This window comes from Tyto alba, unplaced genomic scaffold (assembly GCF_018691265.1).
Source record: "Tyto alba isolate M040663 unplaced genomic scaffold, T.alba_DEE_v4.0 Super-Scaffold_48, whole genome shotgun sequence".
Classification (NCBI taxonomy): domain Eukaryota; kingdom Metazoa; phylum Chordata; class Aves; order Strigiformes; family Tytonidae; genus Tyto; species Tyto alba.
The window spans coordinates 6,418,399-6,439,332 of record NW_024881324.1 but is presented as its reverse complement, the minus strand read 5'-3'; the positions used below and the strand labels follow the sequence as shown (position 1 = coordinate 6,439,332).

At 37.4% G+C, this 20,934-nt stretch overlaps 1 protein-coding gene across 4 annotated transcripts in view; it reads left to right on the top strand.

Annotated features, from left to right (window-relative positions):
• The window catches only part of CDKAL1 (CDK5 regulatory subunit associated protein 1 like 1), a 432,929-nt gene that overhangs the window by 303,281 nt on the left and 108,714 nt on the right, over window positions 1-20,934 (top strand). For all 4 annotated transcript variants that reach the window (XM_042806719.1, XM_042806718.1, XM_042806720.1 and 1 more), the window contains one exon: window positions 17,382-17,562. In XM_042806719.1, coding sequence (XP_042662653.1) covers window positions 17,382-17,562 — 181 coding nt within the window. The remainder of the gene's footprint in view (window positions 1-17,381; window positions 17,563-20,934) is intronic.

Sequence of the window (20,934 nt, the reverse complement as noted above, 5' to 3'; positions counted from 1 at the left end):
TTTCACAAAATACAGATTTTGACATTATTAAAGTGAAGTACGGTAATTATCCCATTAAGTGAGATAATTTTTAATCTTTTCATTAATAATGCAAATAAACATTTTTCCCAAGGAAAATGTTCAGCTAATTCTTTAGAATGTTTCATTGATTGAATTAAACATGCATTCAAACTATGGTTATGCTTATGTAACAGTAGCAGCTGGAGATGCTTTATTCTTTTTTGTAATGTAGCATCTGTAGGGGATATGCTCCAAGCCTCCCGTCCCATCCAGACAGTAATTGTTCTTTCAATTTGACTTCTGGAGAGAAAGCTAAAGCATCCTGCTTTCAGTTGTTAACTCTGTCACAAAAACTTGTTTCACATTCACTTTACATACGCTTCCAATACTTTTGATGAATTCTTTTTATTCGTTTACCCTTTCATTTTTGAAGTTGTAGCCTGAGGTTTGTCCTGTAACGTGCTGGATGTTTTTTTCCTTAAAACAAGAATGTAATTTCTGAGCTAGTATAGATTTGACTTTTCCTACTGGACTCAAAGTACTTTTTTTCCTTTTCTGGTGGACATTCCTTTTTTCTTATACCTCATGCTTTCCTTTACAGATGCTTATTTTGTATCCTGCCTGCATTTTACCTTCTGAGTGTGAGGGGAGAACCCTAAAGAGCAACCCCTGAACTTCTATCCACTGATGAAGAGTTCAGAGAGGTTAGCAGACTCCTCAGAGTCTCACAGTAGATGGAAGGAATATTACAAAGTCACCAATAGGGATCACCTGCTTCTTCAATAGCTCCTTCAGTTAGACCTTACACAACTATACTCTGCATCATACTTTCCTATTATTTATATGCAAAGTGGACACTTGAAGCTTCACTTACATCTTTGCTAAGTGCTGCCATATTGAGGATGTTGCCCAGAAGAAAGCTGCATTTGCCATAGCTCTCCTTCAGTCTTGGTTCATTTAGAGATTTGACGTGCTTTTCTTCAGACTTGCCATATTCTTGGATTATGTACAGTGGCTTCAGGCAGTCCAGCTGAAGAAGAGAGATTATTTACTTACCCATAACTGTTTTTAATTTGAGATATGCTATCTGCACATTTAACCCTTCAATTTATCTGTGTGTCTCAGAGTTAAGCCTAATCTGTGGATTCTGTCCTTGGGGGGAACTGGGCCACCCCTGTTCCTACATGATCTGCTGGCTGAAAGAGGTGGGCCTGAAGGATGTTCCTTTGGATACTGCTGTCATAATAAACATCATAGTTGAGATTGCTTGTGTATACCATTGTGTCAGTACGCGTAGATAACTCATCTTCTCTGAAGTGGTGTTTAGGTAGCTAATCAGTCTGTCTTCACTCTAGAACATGGCTGTTTTGTTCTTTTTGTTATCAGCAATCCAGATGCCAAAGAGATTGTAATTTTTTTGTTTGTTTTCAATATTCAGTTTTCTCCTAAAGGGCAAAATATTAACATTTAAACTGATTTTTAGGCTGAAAACTGAGGTAACTTCTACAAGAAAAAAGAAGTGTCTTACAAATTGAGAATGGTAAAATGAAATAAATATTTTCAAATGGTGTTCTTTTCTACTAAGGTAAAACCCTATAAAAACCTTTAGTGAGATGCTTAACTACTCTGTCTTCTACTCATTTTAGCTGTAAACCTAACCTACTGAAATCACTGGAGTTTCAGTACTGGTGCTGAAACTGGGGGAAGGGAAGTGTTATGAATTTTAAAGGCTTACAGTAGAGCACAGAGGATGAAACATTTTCCATTAATGGGCTCAAAAGTTACATCAATAAATAATTTCTAAAGGTATTCAGGTTTTTTCTACCTACTTAAAACATGTCTGTACCTCCCACCCACATGAAGTAAGCAGTTTTGGAATGCTGATACATAGATGGCAGATTTGCACTCGTTGTTCAATATTCTCTACATAATAAATGAGCTTAAATTGTCTGAGATGCAGCTTGTTTCATGCTCAATGATCCTAATTTGCCATTTCCTTCAAGGCTCCTTTTATACCGTATCTTCTGTATTTGTCAAAGTTGAAATGCCAGCGCCCATGTTAGGCCCATCAGGTTATACCCAGACACTTGACTTCAGCTTGGGAGTTTACAGTGTTTGCACCGATGTTGTGAATTAGTCCATCTTTCTGCCTAAGAATTCTTCATGTCTCGTGTCGGTATTGCAGAGCCAAAAGGGTACCACTGTGCCTGGCAGGCATTTGGCAGGCTTTCCAGGTTCTTAACTGATGCCCAAAGGCCATCATGGAACATTATGTGATTTGATAAAATTGATTTCAGTGACATGGTCTGAATGCAAACACTCCTGTTTCCACCGAATTGATTCGATTCCATTTTTGTACTCTACTCTCTCGGTACCATAGTATGCATATTTTATGAAATTATTCATTACATTTAAGTAGACTTTAACGAGGAGAGTTCATGGTAACTATTAAATTCAAACTTGTTTTCTGCTTGCAAAATTTGCTATATATATATAACCATCTCATTCGATTCATTTGAAATATTTTTCAGTCTTTCAGTATTGATTTAGTTTAATTCTGCATCTTAAGTCTGCTCCAGTAGGGAGTGAGAAGTTTTTCAGCACTTGTTTCAGGGAGGATTTTGCCTGCTGAAAATTTCAATATGATTCTCTGGTTAGAATGCTGGCAACCACAAAAATGGCATTTCTTTCCTCTGTCAATCTTTCTATCAAGGTGCTATCTCTCTGTTTCTATAATTGTCTCTTCAGCAATAGAACTTTTCTATTTTTTCCTTTATCAGAACTGTTGTATTTTATATTCTTGTCTTAGAACATCACTGATGCCCTCTCATAATGATGTTTTTAGATATTTTCAATTCTGTTCCATCTCTTGTATAAAATTGCGTGAGTGTTGCTTTTTTGACTTTTACTGACTCTTTGGTGATTTCCTAAAGTTTTCCTCAGTACAAGACTGATGCCAGTTCTCGAGCAGTTGCCTTGCTTCATGCTGATTCTCATTTCCTTTTCAACAGTCATCATCCTGCCTAATCTTGTAATTGTGAGAGCCTCAGAAACTCTCTTTGGGTTCTGTGTCTTCATGTGCTAGGTCTTTGTCTTACCATTTCAAGATACAAGAAAATCTGTTTCCCTTAATCTTCGAATACTACTCCTGTGATTTGAATCAAGTTGGCAAACCCAGTTAGTAGTGAACCTATCTCTTACCTAATTACATATATTCATATATGAGAAAACACATTATTCTGTGTTCATCTTCCACTGCTATTAAGTTTACCTGAAATCTTGCTCCCTAAATACAATTTTCACATGTTACCTATTCCAATTTTAATGGTTTAGTGATGCCACAGAGCTTTGTTGCCATAATTGGAATGCTGTCATATGTTTGAATTCTTCATAAAACGTATTTATAATTTTGTCTTTGATGTTTCTTCAGTGATAACAGTATATTGTTGATTTTGTGCTAATCTTCTTTTAACCTTTGGTTGTAGATTTGTTCTCTGATAGGTCAAAGCAGGTAACTGCTCACAATGTCAAATTTCCTTATTAATTATTTCTCCACAGTGTGAGTTTGCTAACTTCAAAAGATTAATTTTCCACCTATTTTACTTCTTTACAATGTGGTAACACATTTACAGCGTCTGCTTCACTACATAATAGAGGACGTCTGACATACAAGCCCAAAATATTTCAGGTGCCCACGTTCTTCTGCTTTGACTGACCAGAGTGGTTTGATTTATCTTTTCCAAACTTCTAAATTTTATTTGGACTTAATGAATAGCTTTGGGTTTTGCAGGATAAAGGGTAGTAAGCCAATATCTCTCCTAATATGGATGTGCACTATTCCTCTTAAGTTTGGCTGAAATGTTTTGGATTGTCCCATTTAGGGAGTCTACCTTTAGGCAGCAAAGCTACTGCTCCAGTGACTTTGAGAGTTGTCGCTGCGTACAGCCTGTCAAAGTTAGAGTCCTTCAAAAAAAGGCACCCAAACTTACACGTGTTTAACAGTCTTTCATTTTATTTAAAGTTTTTGAACATGACAAAATACACCATTGTCCTGATAACGACATTGTTAACCGTTCTAACTGTAGCTTTTTAAGGCACCTGCAACTTAGTGACACACTGAAAGTTAAATAGTTCACTGAACTGAACAGAGAGAAATGGGTAAAAACGTCCCTGAGGCAACCGTGTCTACTGAATTTGTATTATTTTAACTTTGTCATTGACAAACTAACAGTCTACATTTACAGTATCATCTTTTTTCTTCCCAACTTTGTTTATGATGTCCCGTGTGTGTATTTCTGTGTGCGTGTTTGCATGTGAACATTCTTCTTCAAAACTTTTCAACAAATGCAGGTATTAGTTACTTCCATTTGACCCTAAAGTACTAAACTGATACTGCCTTTCACAAAGAAATGTTCTTAAATTACTGGCAATTCTAGACAAAGGAAACTGTTTCCAAAGTGTTAAGAACAAAAAGTGTGTGAGAGCCTGGTTGGTTGAGGCCATCTTTCTAAAAGGTGAGCTAGGACATTTTAGAGCTGTTTTCCTGGTGATTTTGCTTTTTCTGCCCAGTGTCCTCAACTGCATAGCAGAGTAAGCCAGTTCCACCATTTGGAAGTGAAGCCACAGTATTTTGCTCTAAAATACATTTTATTAAATTCAGGTTGCTATCAGAACATATCATAAATAAGATGAGATAGTGACCTGCAGACAGTATTTGTTGTGTGCTGTCACTCCAGTGATGCCCATTAGCTTAACAGTCATGCCCAGCTCTTTATATATATTGCTACAATTATTTTTTTATACAAATTAATAATTCTTTATATGCACTTACTTTGGAAAATTTGCTTCATATTTCTTTAAATTAATTCTTGAAAGGTAAGTTCTCTGCTTCCCAGTGATCCAAGTTATATTGCATTGTGTTGATTTGGGCCATAATTTGCATTATCTTATCACACTTTCATTAGTAAAGCACACTGGATTTCTTTGAAGTTAAGCTCATGGGCTTTGACTTAATGAGGAAATAGCATTGCTTGTGAGTCTGAAATGTTACCTCTGAAAATTTAATTCTGAAGCAATATAGGGTTGTGTTTCAAGCACATCACAACACTTTTGTCACACCTTGTTCTGAAGTTTTGTCACCTTTGTGGTGTAGCATGGAGTAAAACTGAAAAACTTTGAAGTTACATGACAGGAGCTTTGAAACTTCATGGACTGGAAGGAGTGTATACATGGGATTTTGAGACAAATACTACAATTTCTTTTAGAATGGAGAAATGCATTATTATTATTATTTAAATTTTCTTTTTATGATGCTCATAGAAACTGTAGTTCCCTATACAACCTTTTTCCATATGGTCATGTACAAATATTTCTCCTTAAGCAAAAAAAAAAAAGTGTTAGAGCCATTATAGTAGAAGTTTTTGACCTACCAGATCTTTCATAAATCTCAAGCCTATCTGGAAACACTGTCCAGTCCCCTACATCCTCTATGCAGCTGTTAGTCCTGAAGGCTGTCTGGGGACTACGTCTGGGTATCTAATATCTGGGTATTAAGTCTGCAGTTATGAACATCTCTGAATAAGGATGCAGGATTATAGCTGTCATAACATCGCTATCCAAAATACTGTTCTCTTTTGATATTTTTCTATTCTGTTCTTAATTTCAAAATCCATCTTCTTAAATTTCAAACGTTCAGACATTCAAAGCCTGTCGTTTTCAGAGGTAGCAATCACCTACACTTCTAAGCGGAAAATCTCAGAAAATTAGACCTTTTGCATTTCAGGAAGGATACTGACTCTGAAAAAGTCACATTTAGGAAAGTATAGCAATGCACAGCAACAACTGCCTGGTGTAAAACTGCAGCACTTTTTAGTAACCATAAGAGTACATGAACTGTGTTTTAAATGTCTCAGTCTAGCAGTCGGGCTGCTAAAACCTTGCCCTGGCTGACCTGCCTGCCTCTGTCTCTCTCAAATCTGTGGTTCTAATATTTAATTAAAACAGCAGGTTTTGTAAGTATTGTGTCGATAAGGATGTAGCATATAAGCTGCTGTGTTTTGAATGATCAACTGTTGGGGTAGAAGTTGTATTTTTTTAGGCACTTTGAAAATGGAGTGGAGATTATGTTAAATTTAGTGCACAACGTCCATGTGTTGTTAACTGCTGTTTGCTTCACAACTTTGATCCTTCCCATTAGATGTTTACAACTGAAAAACTTTTGATGTGTTGATTTCTTACAAATGAATAGGAAAAAAAAAAAAAAATCCAGCCAAACTGATTGTGTAGCTTGTGATGTGAGAGAATTATCTCTCTCTTAAATCCATCACCTGTTTTGGGGTAACTCTTCTGAGCTGAGCATGTTTTCCTCAATATCTGCTTTGCTTTAATGTGTGTCTTGCCAGGAGCCATTCTCCTCTCCCTGCTGCAGAAGTTCTTAATATAACTGATCTTGAACCAAAACCTTGGAATAAAATGTCTGGCCCAATGGCAATTTTAGTTTATTAATTTTCTTCCTTGATCCATTCTTGGTTCTGCTTCAGGTAGAGATCTTAAATTCTGTTAAAGTCCTCCAACTTGTCACATTAATATTCCTCTGACAATTTCTTCTGTTCCCCTCTACACCACACTGCTGACTTTGGCCTGTCTTTGAAATGTGCATGGCCTTCTTTTTGTTGCCAGTTCTAGCTTGCTTATTTTCTAAAACTTCACATAGTCAGTGTGTTTCTGCAAAAAAAGTTACTCACTTCCATCAGATTCATACCTTAAGGGGAAATAAGTTAATAAGGAGAGGACTGTTGCTCCCCAACTATTTAATATCCAGCTAAAGTCAGCTGCACAGTCCATGACTTTTTCAGATGGTGTCTCTGCTCAGCTTTATTTTTCAGTTGACATATTCATTGATCAGTCTCATTTAATGACAGTTCTGTTTTTCTGAATTTCTATTTAGTAGTAGCTCAGGAAGAGGCAGAGGCTGATATCAATTTGAAGATGTAGATATACTGGTAATCCCAGGCTTCTCATATGAAGCAGGTAGAGTGGGACTCAGCAGAGCGTTTGTATCTCTGTAGAGGAGAGAATTTGTTTTCTTCATCTTTTATTTGGCAATTCCTGTTTTCCCATAAAAGGAGAAAGCAGTAATATGAGTCCTCTTTTCCTGAATTTTAACACTGATTGCAAGGTGTTTTTACCAGTTTGTTGTTCCTGTTGTAGACTGATCTCAAAGTAAATTTCAGAACATGGCTGTCTTAAAGGCAGTGTATTTTGATGATTTGGGGTTGTAATATTTCTCTAGATGTGGAATGTTTACCAATGCTGATCTTGCATTTTCTTACAAATAAACAACTGTAATCAACGTTTCTGTCCTGTCCCTTACCTTGTGTAAGGTCCCTCACCTTTTGGTACCTGCTTACTAGAAAACAAATGAGCCCAGACCATAAAGAATACTGAAAAGACCAGATGATTGGTCTAACTGCTAGAAAAACTTTAAGAGATTCTTATCTTGTTGTGCCTGTATTGTTAAATGCTGTCAACACCCTTCTCGAAAAGGATCTGTTACAATGGAAAATGTTGCTGTGAAGACTAACAGAGATTACCAGAAGTATGACAGATCTGTCACACAAAGAAAATTAAGGACTCTTCAGTCTGGAAAAGTGCTAATTGAGAGGGACTAAAACAGAGGTCAGCAAAATCCTGAAGAATACCAAGAAGGTGAATGGATTTGTTACTGGTCTCTCCCTGTGTAACAGTTAGGGGACATCAAATGGAATTCGCAAGTGCCTGGCTCAAAAGAGAGAGAGGTGTTGGCTTTGGGGTTTTTTATTTATTTCAAGTGGTTATGATATGGAGGGGATTAGATTCAAGGGGAAACTGGACAAGTTAATGCAGAAGTCCATCACAGGCTACTGGTTACAAGAACACCTCTCTGACAAAATGCACTTGTTAGGAGGAGGAAGGGATTCTGGGAAACTCTACATCTTAAACGCTTCCCTGGGCTTCTGCTGCTGCCCACTGCTAGCAGTAGACTACTGGGCTTGGGTGGATGTTTTGTCTGATCTGTCTTATCTTCAGAGTCCCTGAAATATTATGTGACTGTAGATTATAAAGGAGGAAAAACACAAGTTCAGAAAGAATTTTTTTTTTTAATTAGCATTTGTTAATGGAGCACTGCTTGCAATTTTTTCGTTTGGTTTCATCATGCCAAAAAGGCATGTTAATCATTTTGTTTTATATGCTTGATTTCTATGTCAGAGTGAAGAGCTAAATGACTGTCACTGAAACAGACGTGGATGGGTCCTCAGAGCCCAAGACATTTAGTATTGGTGATAAGCATTGTGTCAGAATGAAAAAAAGTATATAATCTACTCAGCTACTCATGGCTGAGATCCTATTATTTTTGACCATGGCTGACAGCTCTAATGTTAAACAGTGAAGGGTCACAGAAAATTAGTGTAATTTCAATGGCTGCTTTAGTGCAGCAAACATTAAGTCAGTTCCCAAGAACAGTTCCCTGGTGCAACCCTTAATAAATTCAAACTTTATTTTTAGTGATGACCTTTAGTAATGCGAGCCTTGATCCATTGAGATGCTGTTCACTTTTGATGCATCTCCAAATCCCTTTTTTATGCATTTTAAATCAACACACGCTTATTCTGAATTTATGCGTGTGGATAGACGGAGAGATGTAATTTAAACACATCTGTTCAAATATGCATTTCAGATCAACTTGGTGCCGGTCCTCATAATACGGCTGAGTTTTTGACGGGTATTATATCCCTAAAGTACACAGCAGATGGTATTTATTAGAGATTGAATGGAAATGAAGTTTAAGGATGTTGAGCTTTTTGTCTTAAGTCACTCATTTTTTAATCATAAAACAATAATGATCTGAAGTTGTAAATCTGTAATGAAGTTCTGTAAAATGTTTCATTTTTATAGGAAGAGTAGAACACCTTATATTTGAATAAAGTTAGTCCAATCCTTAACTGTTTGTTTTTTTAAGAAAATTGATAATGGGAAGTATTATAACATTTCTTATAAAACATTTGGGCTGTATCTAGCAGGAACTCTAGCAACCCTTACTATAATTGTTTAAAGACAGTAAAACTGCATGTACTCTTTCATCCTCAGGCAGTGAGCCACGCTAATTGTGAAATACACTTTTTATCTGGGTCACTATTTCGTGACAGCAAGGACAGACCCAGTCCCAACTCACATGGAGTCCTCCATAGCTATACCTTCTCAAGTTCAGTTCTGGAAATCAGCTCTCATAGCTGCCTCCAGGTGTCCTTCAGCCCGGTTTCTGATGGAGGTCTTTTGGGGCCAGGAGGTGGGCTTGGAATAGAACACACGTAAAAAATACCCACTGTCACTCTCAGTTAAACTCTTGAGAGCTGTTAGATTGTGTATCTAGATCACAGCTACTATTCTACAGCCTTTTTAAGGTGACTTGCATCAAAACCGCTAATGACTCCAAAGTTCAAAACCAGCCTCTTAAGCTGCACTTGCAAATCAGTTGGAAGTTGCTGCAGATCAGGAAGCTCAGGTGTAATGTGCTCCCTGTGGGAATCACCACCGTGAGCAGCCTTCAGTGCTTTGTAAGGTGTTGGAATGCAAAAAGCAGAATGCACACAGTGACTCTGTATCTGTCAGGCTAGGCTTAATATATAGTTTCTGCAACCCTTGAAATCTGAAGTGTTTCACTATGAACGATTTCTTTGTCTGATTTGTTGTGTCTTAGGCACCAGTTTCAGAGAGAGAGGATCCAAGCTGTGAAAACAATTTAAAAAAAGTCTTAAAATTATGCATTTTACACACATAAACAAAATATGACTTACTTAAACATCTGTTAGTATTCAGTATTTCAATAGTCAAGGGAAGGTAAACAAGTGACTTGAGTTATAAATGAAGCCATTATAGACATTTACAAACAATAACAACATGAAGTTATCTTCACTTTGATGCAGGCAAACTGCGAGGTGAAGGAAAACGGATTTGTGAGACAACCTGGAGTTGTGTTAGGCAGTAACAGAGAACATTTCAAAATATTTGAAATAATATAATTGCTTTGCAGTGGAAACACGTACATAAATAAAAGATGTTAGCAGGTGTCCTGCCAGGGTGGAATCTCGTGCTATTGTATTTAATAGGAATATGTACACCATAAACAGGTCTAAATTTGCTAAAAGTAATCAAAACAGAAGGCCTGAATCAATAATATGCAACACAGTTTAAATACAATGAAGTTTAAGCATGATAGTTTATTAAATACATTCTTTTTCTTGCACTGAATATTAGCAGCTTTCTATTCTAGAGAGTGAGGCCACAGCTTGCGTTCTTTTCTCTCAGTATGTGATTGTATCTGACACTATTGGATATACCATACATTTAGATTTTTCCCAATACAGTTCATTACACCTTTAATAGAAATTCAATAAAAATGCAGTAAATTCATCTTTTCAATTGTCTCGATCTGGTGGGCAGTTTGATAGAAGCAAATGTAAGGTCCTTCAGACTTAAACAAAGCTTGAAGTCAAAGATATTAATACTACTTTTACATTATTTATATTTATTTTATTGAGGTCTGACTCCTTGGCCGTGTTCACTCCAATATCTTGCCATCTCTCTGTTCTTTTAGATTGTATTGTAGTCTGCGAAATGTCTGTCCTGTCTTGCCATTTAGGCTTTTATTGCTAAATTTTATAGTTGTATTTTAAATGTCTTTCTTGAGAAGTCATGACTGGATCTTGCCTACTTATCCTACATTTAGTTGCAAAATCTCCCACTATTTGTCCTGATAATTTCAGTGATGTCATTATGTGTCTAGAGCAACTGAGCACTGGAAAGGAAATTACAGAATTAAATAGAATTTCATATAAGAATTAATAACATAAGTTCTGTGGTGAACTGGATACTACTGCTTGTTCTCTTACATCAGTTTCTTCAGTATTAACGTTCATGATATATGTAGCTGCATTTGGATAAGCAGTCTTACCAAATGATAGTCTATATCGAGCCGTAAGGCTCGGTCTGTTATCATTTAAAAGGCTTCACACAGAAATGTTAATGAAATGTCTGTTGTCCTTGAACCGAGGTACTTTCCAGTTTCACTCCTTGTGTAAATCAGTTGAGCAATTGATATGAGGGTTTAAAAGAACTCTTTTTTTCTACCACAGAGGTTTTGAACTTTTACATCCTGAACTACTTTTAAACACATATGGAAGAGATTACTAAGACAAACATTGTCAGTGGATATCTATTTATTAGAAGTCTGTACATCCATTGCATAATTTGGGGTAAATCATAAACTGAAAAAGATGGAAAATCCCCTGTTTCAGAAATTATGTTCAGTCTTACTCTCCTAATTCCAGACATTTAAATTAGGAGTATATTGTGCTGTGCTCCATTCATAGTCCGTGGAGAGAGGGAGAAGTGCAGAAGGGCTTTAGGTCAGAAGTAGGCTGAATCCCTTTCTGAAAGCGTGGGGATCTTCCCATGGCTTTGCTCTCGGGTTAATCTCCATATAGCCAAGAGAGAGGCAGGGTGAGGTTTCATGTTGTTAGGAGCCTTTGAAAGGGGCAGTGCTTCCAGCTGAGCGGGCTGTTTCTCTTGTGCTGGCTCCAGCTCGGGCGACTCCTCAGTGGGCAATTCAAGTTTCAGGCAGAAATCCCACAAGACTAGTCCTTGTAGAGAAAAAAGTATGAGGGGGGAAAGGGCTTCTGGAGGACTGTGTGTGGTCATGGGGAAGACGCAAACATCTCCTTCAGCGCCAACACAAAATGGCATGCCGAGATGCCTGTTAGGTTTTGTAAATATGCTCGAAAGACCAATTCTCAGATACCGTCAAATTATTGTATCCATTAACTTCATTTCATTTGCAGGTTCCCTAGATGGGCATATACTCCAGAAAGGTTCTAAAATATAAAATAACGTATGAGGCTGAAATAACAGGGAAGTCTGGTTTTATCTACATAAGAATTCTTATTTTTTTGTTTTTTTGGTAATATTTTTTCAATGCGAATTTCTAATTTATGAATCAGGAAGTTGCTAGGTCATCGCATTTTTTTTTTTTTTGACCTTAATTACTCTAGATTTCCTAGGCAGTTCTTGTACCCTTCTATAAGAACATCCGGAGTTTTAAATTTATTCATGTAGCTATTTATTCTAATCCAGTATTTTGTTATATTGGGAGGGATGGAGGTGGGAGAATTTGGTTAAGAGTGAGTTGGTGGCTTTAAGTCACTGCTGGATTTAAATGTGAATTGCTGAAAGGGAAGTGGGAAGAATATGTGATCGTGCAAAAGAATTTCAGGTGGTCACATGAGTAGGTGAAGGTGTTGATGAATTTTAGCTCCTTTATGTCATTTCCTCCCTGAACGTGGGTTTGGTTTGTAATGGTTATTGCTAAAGGAAATATGTTCTGTAACTTAAGCTACATGAAATGATCCATGTAACACCTGCATCCTAACAAGTTTCGCGCTTTTGCTGCTGGTTTTCTTAGACATCTTGCTCTGTGAAAATAAGGAGTGGGAGGTGGTAGGGTGGTGTTACTGTTTTACTTCTTTCACCTTGACACTGTTACCTCGTTCCTGAACCAAATGACCAGGGATTTTGCGTTTCACTGTCAACTCACCTTCCATCAGTTCTCTAACTTCCCTCTGTCGGTGAATCAGTCTGTGGTAACTGTCGCTGTAATATCTGCTATACCTCCCTGTTACTGCTAATCCAGTTTCTGTTTTCTCTGGCATTGGTAACTAAGTCCCTTGGGCAGAAAAGAGCAGGGAACTTGTCCCTGTGAGGGTGTGCCTGCACTGCTTGCTTGTTAGTAATAGGCAAGAGAGATACCTGAGCAGACAGAGCTCCAGGCACTACCTACCTGTAGTAGCACAGAGCTCGCTTCAGGCCGATTTATTCTTCTGGACTTGTTTTGAACTAATCCAAATACCTGTGAGCAGTAAATTCTCAGAGCCGCAGTTACCCACGAGTAACATGCACATTCTTTACTTACCCACGAGTTTACTTCTAGGCATCAGCCGCTCCTTTGGGAGGTAGAACATTTTTTTTTTCTCAGACCCAGGAGGCTGACTTGGTTCCTCTTCGGGTAGAGGGTAAGATGTTGCATTTCTTCTGTGTCATTTCAAACGCATTTGTTCCTCCTTTCTATGAGGTTTTGAATATCTGTCCTCTCAGCACTTGCTCATGACCATTTCTAGGTGTGCTGGTCCTTATGCCATCACGTGGATCTGGGCTCTTCTCTACTTGCTGCTTTTTGGGTGGTCAGAACTGCCTGAGATGATGGTGATTGTATTGTTGGTGTTCAGTGAATGGAGACGATTGTATGTCTTCAGAGAAAAAATCTTGCAAGATTTGTGATTGCCAGATAAAATGGTTGCGTGCAATGTTTCTAGGCGTTTGTCAGGATTATGAGGGTTTAAAATGACTGACAAAGTTTGTCATTTTATGCTCAGAAATACTGTAACAGACTGACCACTTCAGTTAGCTAGGCTGTAAGGAGCATCCAGGCTTCTGTATGTTTGAAGCAGCTTCCCGCTTTTTTTTAGAATTGTTTTATCTTTCATAAAGACCACTGTGTATTCTTGGCTCACTGAACAGTGTGTTCTGGAGCTTCTCTACTGACCCCAGAAAACATTTGCTGCAGTTGAATTTTTAGACTTACTGTAAATGCATTTATGTAATAAATGTTACAAAATGCTTACTGGGGATGTTCAGCATTTTCTTCTTTGTTTACTTCAGAATAGATAAGCTGCATTTAATTTCAAAAAACATTTTAATATTGCCTGGTGTACAAGAAATTGTTCTTATGGAATTTTGCATCATATTTCATAGCTGGGACAATTTTTTAAGAATCATCTGAATCTACGCAATAAGGAATTGTGTGCTGCTTTCTTTCAGGCTGTCAGAGCAAAGGTTGCTTTAATTTTCAAGGGTATAGGTGTTTTATATTTTTCTGTAATTATGTCTTTTTCCCCTCTTTCATTAAGAGATGATGTTTCGCAGGTAGAACTAATTGTACTTATTTTTATTCATCAGTGCTTTGAGAAGGGCTAAGACCTTGATTTTTGTCAGTAACAGGATTTTATTCTGAGTGAAATTTCATGCTTTTCTCCCCTTTTAAAACTACTTTTTAAACAATATAAACAACAGTGGTGTAAAAATGCACTGTACAATGTCATATTTTAGGCAGTCATACTGGATTGAACTGTAATTAATTGCTATTGCTGAATACACTGTGGTCCTTATTCATTTTTCATACCCTAGCTTTTCTTTGTGTGTAATAATTCCATCCAGGAAGAAATCTAATTACTAAGATAATTAACACCTTATCACCAAATGGAGTTCAGACATTTGTAGTTTCTGAATTTTTAAAATATGTAATTTCATTTTAACTGAATGACAACTGGTGTTATGGAGAAAAAGAGCATATTTTATTGTATCTAGCTTGATTGGACCTTATAATTTGTGTTGCTATAGAAACAACCAAACCTCGATGAAGGATGGTATTACTACTACCATTGGTAATAAATGCTTTGACTGTTGCCAATAGTGTCATTAAAATGGCTAAAATAACTCCATTATAATGGTCTTGTCAAACGTAATGAATGTTCTGTTCATGTTCTCAGAAATGGCAGCTGATGTTACATGATATTGATTTATAATGTACTTTTTCTTCCATAAACTTGCTATTGCTGCACAAGGTATTTGTGATGTGAACAAAATCATGCTGCAGAATACAGTGCTCCTCTGTTCACTCAGTCCTTAAAGCTAACGAATTTTATTGTTACTTGATATCAAGCAGAACTTTGTATCTTGCAGTTTGTCAGTCTTAAGAAAGCAATGGTAATTGAGGCTTGTTTAGCCAACAGCTCTGGGGATTTTTGCTCTTCTGTGCAATATTCAGCTTGTGTTTCCCACTTACCATTATTGGTCCAAGTCCTTGAAAATGATCAGTTTTATTCTGGTTTTGATTTCACACTTAAATGTAATATTTTAACTTCATCTCAAATGATGGAGTCTGAATTCATGAACTCAAAAAGGAATTGAAAGAATTTGGTTTCTTTTGTAGGGATTTTTCATAAAGAAAAGGTGAAAGAAGAATCTAATAATATAATGTCTAGTAAATTCCTGTGCGGCTAACTGTATATTTGCAGACACATGTAAAAAGGAGGCCAAGATATTTACTTTAATGTAAGCTCATTGCCAATATTTAAATAAAATATTGATTTCTGTTCAGTTAAAAAAAAAAGTCACAAAAGGTATTTACTACAGTATACTGTTTGTATGAAGGCTGCCATGGTGAATATAAGCTATGCATGCTCTAATATTGCACCTCATCAAACTACTATGAACAATATTCTTTGTTTCTCCTTTTTTTGGTCTTTTGCTAACAGATTCTCTTATTCCAGTAAGAGGTCAGTGTTGCAGGAAATATTTTCTTCAGCTATTCAAACTCAAGCTTCTTCACCCACAGTAACCACAGCATTATTTTTTATGTGGTGATATACTGTCTAATAAGAAATTATAGTTTTCTTTGGCCATTCAAATGCTTTATAAATGTCATTTGGATTGCATGTATTTGTATTTACAGTTCTTCTGTCTCTTGTCTCAATGAGGGGAAGAAAAACCTTCCAATCATTTCTTTATGTTGGAGACAGTTTTGGAGACCTCTTCTTAAGCTGAGGTGTGAGCTTTCCTTGTGGCAACGATCTTCGTGCCATTCACTCCAGAAGAACCTGTCTCAGCTCTTCCCTTGCCTGTAGCCTACTTAAGAACTGTAGAATTATTTAGGTTGGGAGGGACCTCTGGAAGTCATTTTACCTATTCCCCCCACTTGGAACAGGGCCAGCTTTATGTTAGATACCACCAGTATCTTTACAGGGTTCTTACTTTTCTTCATAAATCATATTTTCTCCAGTTCATCATTGTTACTGCTAGTGTAGAATCAGCCCTGTCTTGTAGAACAGTCTCATCTGTGTCAGTAGGGAGCACTGAGCACTACACATTTCTGCCTCTCTGCAGAAGAGGCTTATCATTATTCCCACTTTACATGAGCAGGCTGAATACAAAACAGTGCTGTGGTTTCACAGTTTCTCACAGGGCAGTGGTCATCCAGCTGGCTAGCGTCACATTTGGAAAACTGAGTTGATATCTCCTGGGTCCCATAGAGTACTCCGTAAATACTACGCACTAATCTCTCAGTTGTGGGACTCGTTTTTCTGGGCTGTGTCACAGAAACACAGAAAGGTTGAGGTCGAAAGGGATCTCTGGAGGTCGTTTTGTCCAAACCCCCATGCTCAAGCATGGCCACCTAGAGCCAGTTGCCCAGGACAGCGTCCAGACAGCTTTTGGGTATCTCCAATGAGGGACACTCCACAACCTCCCTGTGCAATGTGTGCTAGTGCTCAGTCACCCTCAGTGAAAAAGTGTTTTCTGATGAGGAACACACCACCTAAGCCCCCATTCCCTTGACTACTGCCCCCCAGAGCTCTGTAGTCACTTTTAATACCAGCCGGGTTTTCACTCGCAGTATCGTTTGTGCCCACATGAAATAACAGTCAGAGGGTCGGATGAGCCCCACGACATCTGGGATCCTGGCCCCTAGCAGACAGCAAACCTCTCTAGATGGTTGGTCAGGTCAAAAGATGGGTGCCTTTGTCCCCCATAGCAGAGAGTCACCCGTTATGATGACTCAAGGCTTCTTCCTAGTAGTCTTGCACAGTTTAGGGGTTGGGTGGACCAGATAATTTGCTTGCCAGCACATCTGGTTCCTCTACAACTTTGAGGGCGATGAACCTATTTTGCAGTTGTAAGCCCTTAGGTGGGGCAAGATCCTTCCTCTTGGTGTCAGAAGTCACCAGCTTCCATCCTTCTCCAGAGGAGGCAGATGGGGGCTGAGGCTCTTCAAACTGTTGAGTTGCAGGGAAGATCCCCTCTTTTGGATATCCTGTTCTACTTCCGTAGCAGCATTTTAAAACTTCAAATAGTTTCTAAATTCTTGTGGTGAAGTCTCAGAAGTTACAAATTTTGTGAATTAGGAAATCAAAATTCAAGAAATTTAGAAGCTCTGCTGATCACCTGTAATTTTGAATGAAAGAGGAGTTGGGCCAGGTGTTTTCACTCTTCTGTCACAATCCTAATCCAATATTTGCTGCGGTATCTTTCTCCTATTCTGTGTGCTCTCAGCTGAGTACCAAATGCATTTTTCACTGCCAAGCAAAGGTATTAAAATCTCATTTTTTTTCCAAAATCGTTTTAGGTCTCAGTTTCTGTAGATACAGTTGAAGATCTATAAGTCTATGTACAGCAGCTTTTAAGGAAGAAAGACTTATACATGTTTAGTTCAGTGTTCCTTTCTACTTTCTTTACAGAGTGCCTGGAATAACAATTGCTACAGACATCATCTGTGGTTTTCCAGGAGAGACTGATGAAGATTTTCAAGAAACAATGAAACTTGTAGAAGAGTACAGGTTTCCAAGCTTGTTTATTAATCAATTTTACCCACGCCCAGGAACCCCAGCTGCAAAAATGCCTCAAGTTCCAGCTGCAGTGGTAAGATCTATTTTCTTGTGCCACTGTACACGGTGTACTCAGATGTCTTTAAATACATAAAGCATGTACATGAAAATGTAGATTTTATGCAGAACTATGCTACAGTTCAATTAAAGTGAGTTTTTTCTTTTTTAGTCCAGTAAGTGAAATGATTGTTGAATTGCCTTTAGAGGTTAGCTAGGTCACTGAACACATTTTCATATATAAATTACTGTTCAGATTGTTAAGAAGGGTAAAATAGCGGTTATACTAAAGTCATGTCATCTTTTTATCAAGTTCTGGCTGAAGGAGTACCAAGAGTGGTAGCTGATGGCTTACGCATATTAATTTTTTTTCCATTTTAAGACTTCTGTGATTCCAGCAATCTCAAGCATATTGTGAATGAAGAGTATTAATAACAGAGCAATGATAATCTCCGATTTATTTGTCAGATATCAGATTTACAGGCAACTTCTTCTCAGGACTCTACTTATACACTGCTTATAAACTATGCTTCCTTCAATCTGTACGTTAAAAACCATTGATAAAATTGGCATTTAATCTTTCAATTTTCAGGTGTTTTCTTTCTTTCTATTTTTGAGTGAGAATGTCACCCTTCCTGACTACCAACATTCTCATCTCAAATTCCCATGAGGAAAACAGCCTGTTTTGATATAAAAGATAGATGGCTCTTGACTGTATTTTGCTTGGTATAAATAGCTATTTATAAGCACTAATAACAGCAATCACATCTGAAGGCATGGTTTGATACATTTTTTAAGAACTGAATTTGTAATTTTTGTAGTCTGAATCTCAAAACAAGAAGGTATACAAGATTGATGCCTGTACAATAATTCAACTCATTATTATTTCATTATTATGGGCATAAGTAACATTTGTATTTCCTTTCAGTGTAAGAATGAAGGTCAGCCAACAATGTAAATCATTTTAAATTAAAAAAACGTTTCTTTCAATTTATTCATTCTGGTATACCAACACGAAGTCAAAACTAATATCATTACTTTCATTCCTTTGCTTATACATCTGAAAGCTAAACAAGGTATTTCTGCTTACTCTAAGTATATACCACAAATTCCATAGGAAGTGTCAGCTGCTGAAGACATAAAATGAGATTATATTTGGCTTCTTCAGTTTATTGTTTAGAGAAGCACAGCTTGAGCAATGACTGCTCATTTATTGTAGGCTATCTCATAATGGCAAACACTGAGTTTTCAAATATAAATAGCTGTTGTGGAAATAGTCTGCTTAGTGTAACCAACTCACACTGTTGTATTATTTTTATTGGTTTTGAATGCTTTTCACAAACTTTTGTAAATGAAAAAAAATGGAGAAATGTAGTTTTTGGAAGGTAAGAAGTTTAAAAAACAACACATCAAATTATGTTTCCGGCTGGTATTCTTTCATCTGCAAGCTTTTAAGCACATGCAAAAAACTTAAGTTAATTCACCCTATTCTGTTTAACCTGGTGCCATAGCAGGACAACATGTGAAATGCTATATTATTAAAAGAACATTAGCTGTTCTGTGGTTAGGAGTGTTACTTGGAAAACAGTAGTGTCATTTTAACTCAGTTTTACATTCTTTCTTCTTATTTGTAGCACTCGTAACTTACTGCTTTCAGTGAATTAGAACCTTCAAAGACGATGGGGCCTCTAATCCAGGGCCAATGAAAATCTGTAATTAATAGATTTTTGTTTCTCTCTTTTTTTTTTTCTTCCTGTAGTCATTCAAAAATCCTGTGTTATGAGATCCTTTGTTCTTTTATCTCTTTGTAGAAATGGAGAGTAACTAGTCAAACAGAGCAGGGAGAGCTTGTGCTAATCTCTTATGTGCTATGTTCACATGACTTCTAGACAGAAGTCGATGGTCTTTCCTATATTGGTCTTTTCCTAAATGGAGAGGCATTTCATTTGTTATTCCTTGCCTAGAGTAACTTACACCTGCTTCTCTGCTAGCAGGAGGAAGTAGCATGTTACCATCCATGTTATGCACCCTTACTCCTTTATCCTTTAATAAAATATTGTTCATGTCATCTTACTGTTAATGAATTTTATTTTATTGCATTTGCATAGGGAAAGAAACAGCACATAAAGTGACGTACAACCATTATGTGCAAGTGTCTCAGTGTACATGTGGTATTACCAGCCTGAACTTGTGAGCTAGTGCTTTTCCAGGATGTTCATAACATTATCCTCTGCAGTGGATCTGTTGGTAGGATCTCTTTCTATGCAAAGAATTTTGGCTGTATTATTTAACTACAGATGCTGAACCAGTGAGCAAGTTATTTGACAATTGTTATTCTTTTTTTCTAAAACTGGGTGCATTTGCTATGTTATTTCAGCTTTGCAATACTTCTGTAATGAACAGATCTAATGCTATTTGCAAAGTGCCCTACTTCAGTGAGTTCCACTTCTTCAAGTCTGGTTCGAGAAGGCCTCAGTGATTCTGCCCAAGTATCACAGCTGCAATAATAATGTATTTGCCTTGTCAGTTCCATTTAATTTAGCTCTTTCTGGGAAGACACGACTTTTAGGGACAGTCTGTGTAGTATTAAGCATAGTAACATTTAGTGCTTCATATTTTTAGTGGATAGTTTTTATGGAAGTCATAAATATAATTGCATTTTGGGGGAAAAGCCTCATTTGCATTTATCTTAATAGAAAAAAAAAATCAGTAGGTCAACATGGAATTGTCCCTTCACATTGATAATTTATCTTTGAAAGTCTTACAACCACTGATATGTTTCTAAAAGGGCAGATGACACTAATCCAGATGGACAGTTCTGCCACCATAAATTCATAACAGACAGTTAAGGCTGCAGGCCTTTCTTGTTTCTCCTGGAGAAAAAATGTCCATGGAGAATCAGACATCTGTCTAAATGGTCTCATCATTTCAGAACCATCAATTAGATTATGCTTACCAAAATTCCTGTCTCCAGTTTATAAAAAAGTTAGAGCACAGTTAAGCAAATGTAGGTAGTCAGGGCCTGGTGGCCGGAAGATATGGCGCTGTACGGAAAGATAGGGCCCCTTTTGCTGATAGCCCGATAGCCAGTAGTAATGTAGCAGTGGTGTAAGCAGACGGAAGTGACGTTGTACACCCAAGCTATACAAGGCCTGTATATTCCTCAATAAAACACCATTTGCCATCCACCACATTGGTGTCTGTGAGCTGATGGCCCGAGCGGCCTGGCGTTGGTCGCCGTGCCGTTCCTGAACCAGGTCGCCACGCCTGCAAAAGGCAACAAGCAAAACTAGGCATGAATGTTTGATTGGGTTTTTTTGTGAGCAATTGCAATGACACTGAGTCATGAATATGAAAATGCAGTCAAGATGTTCAGAACTTAAATGCTACCCAAAAATTCTGGTTTTCT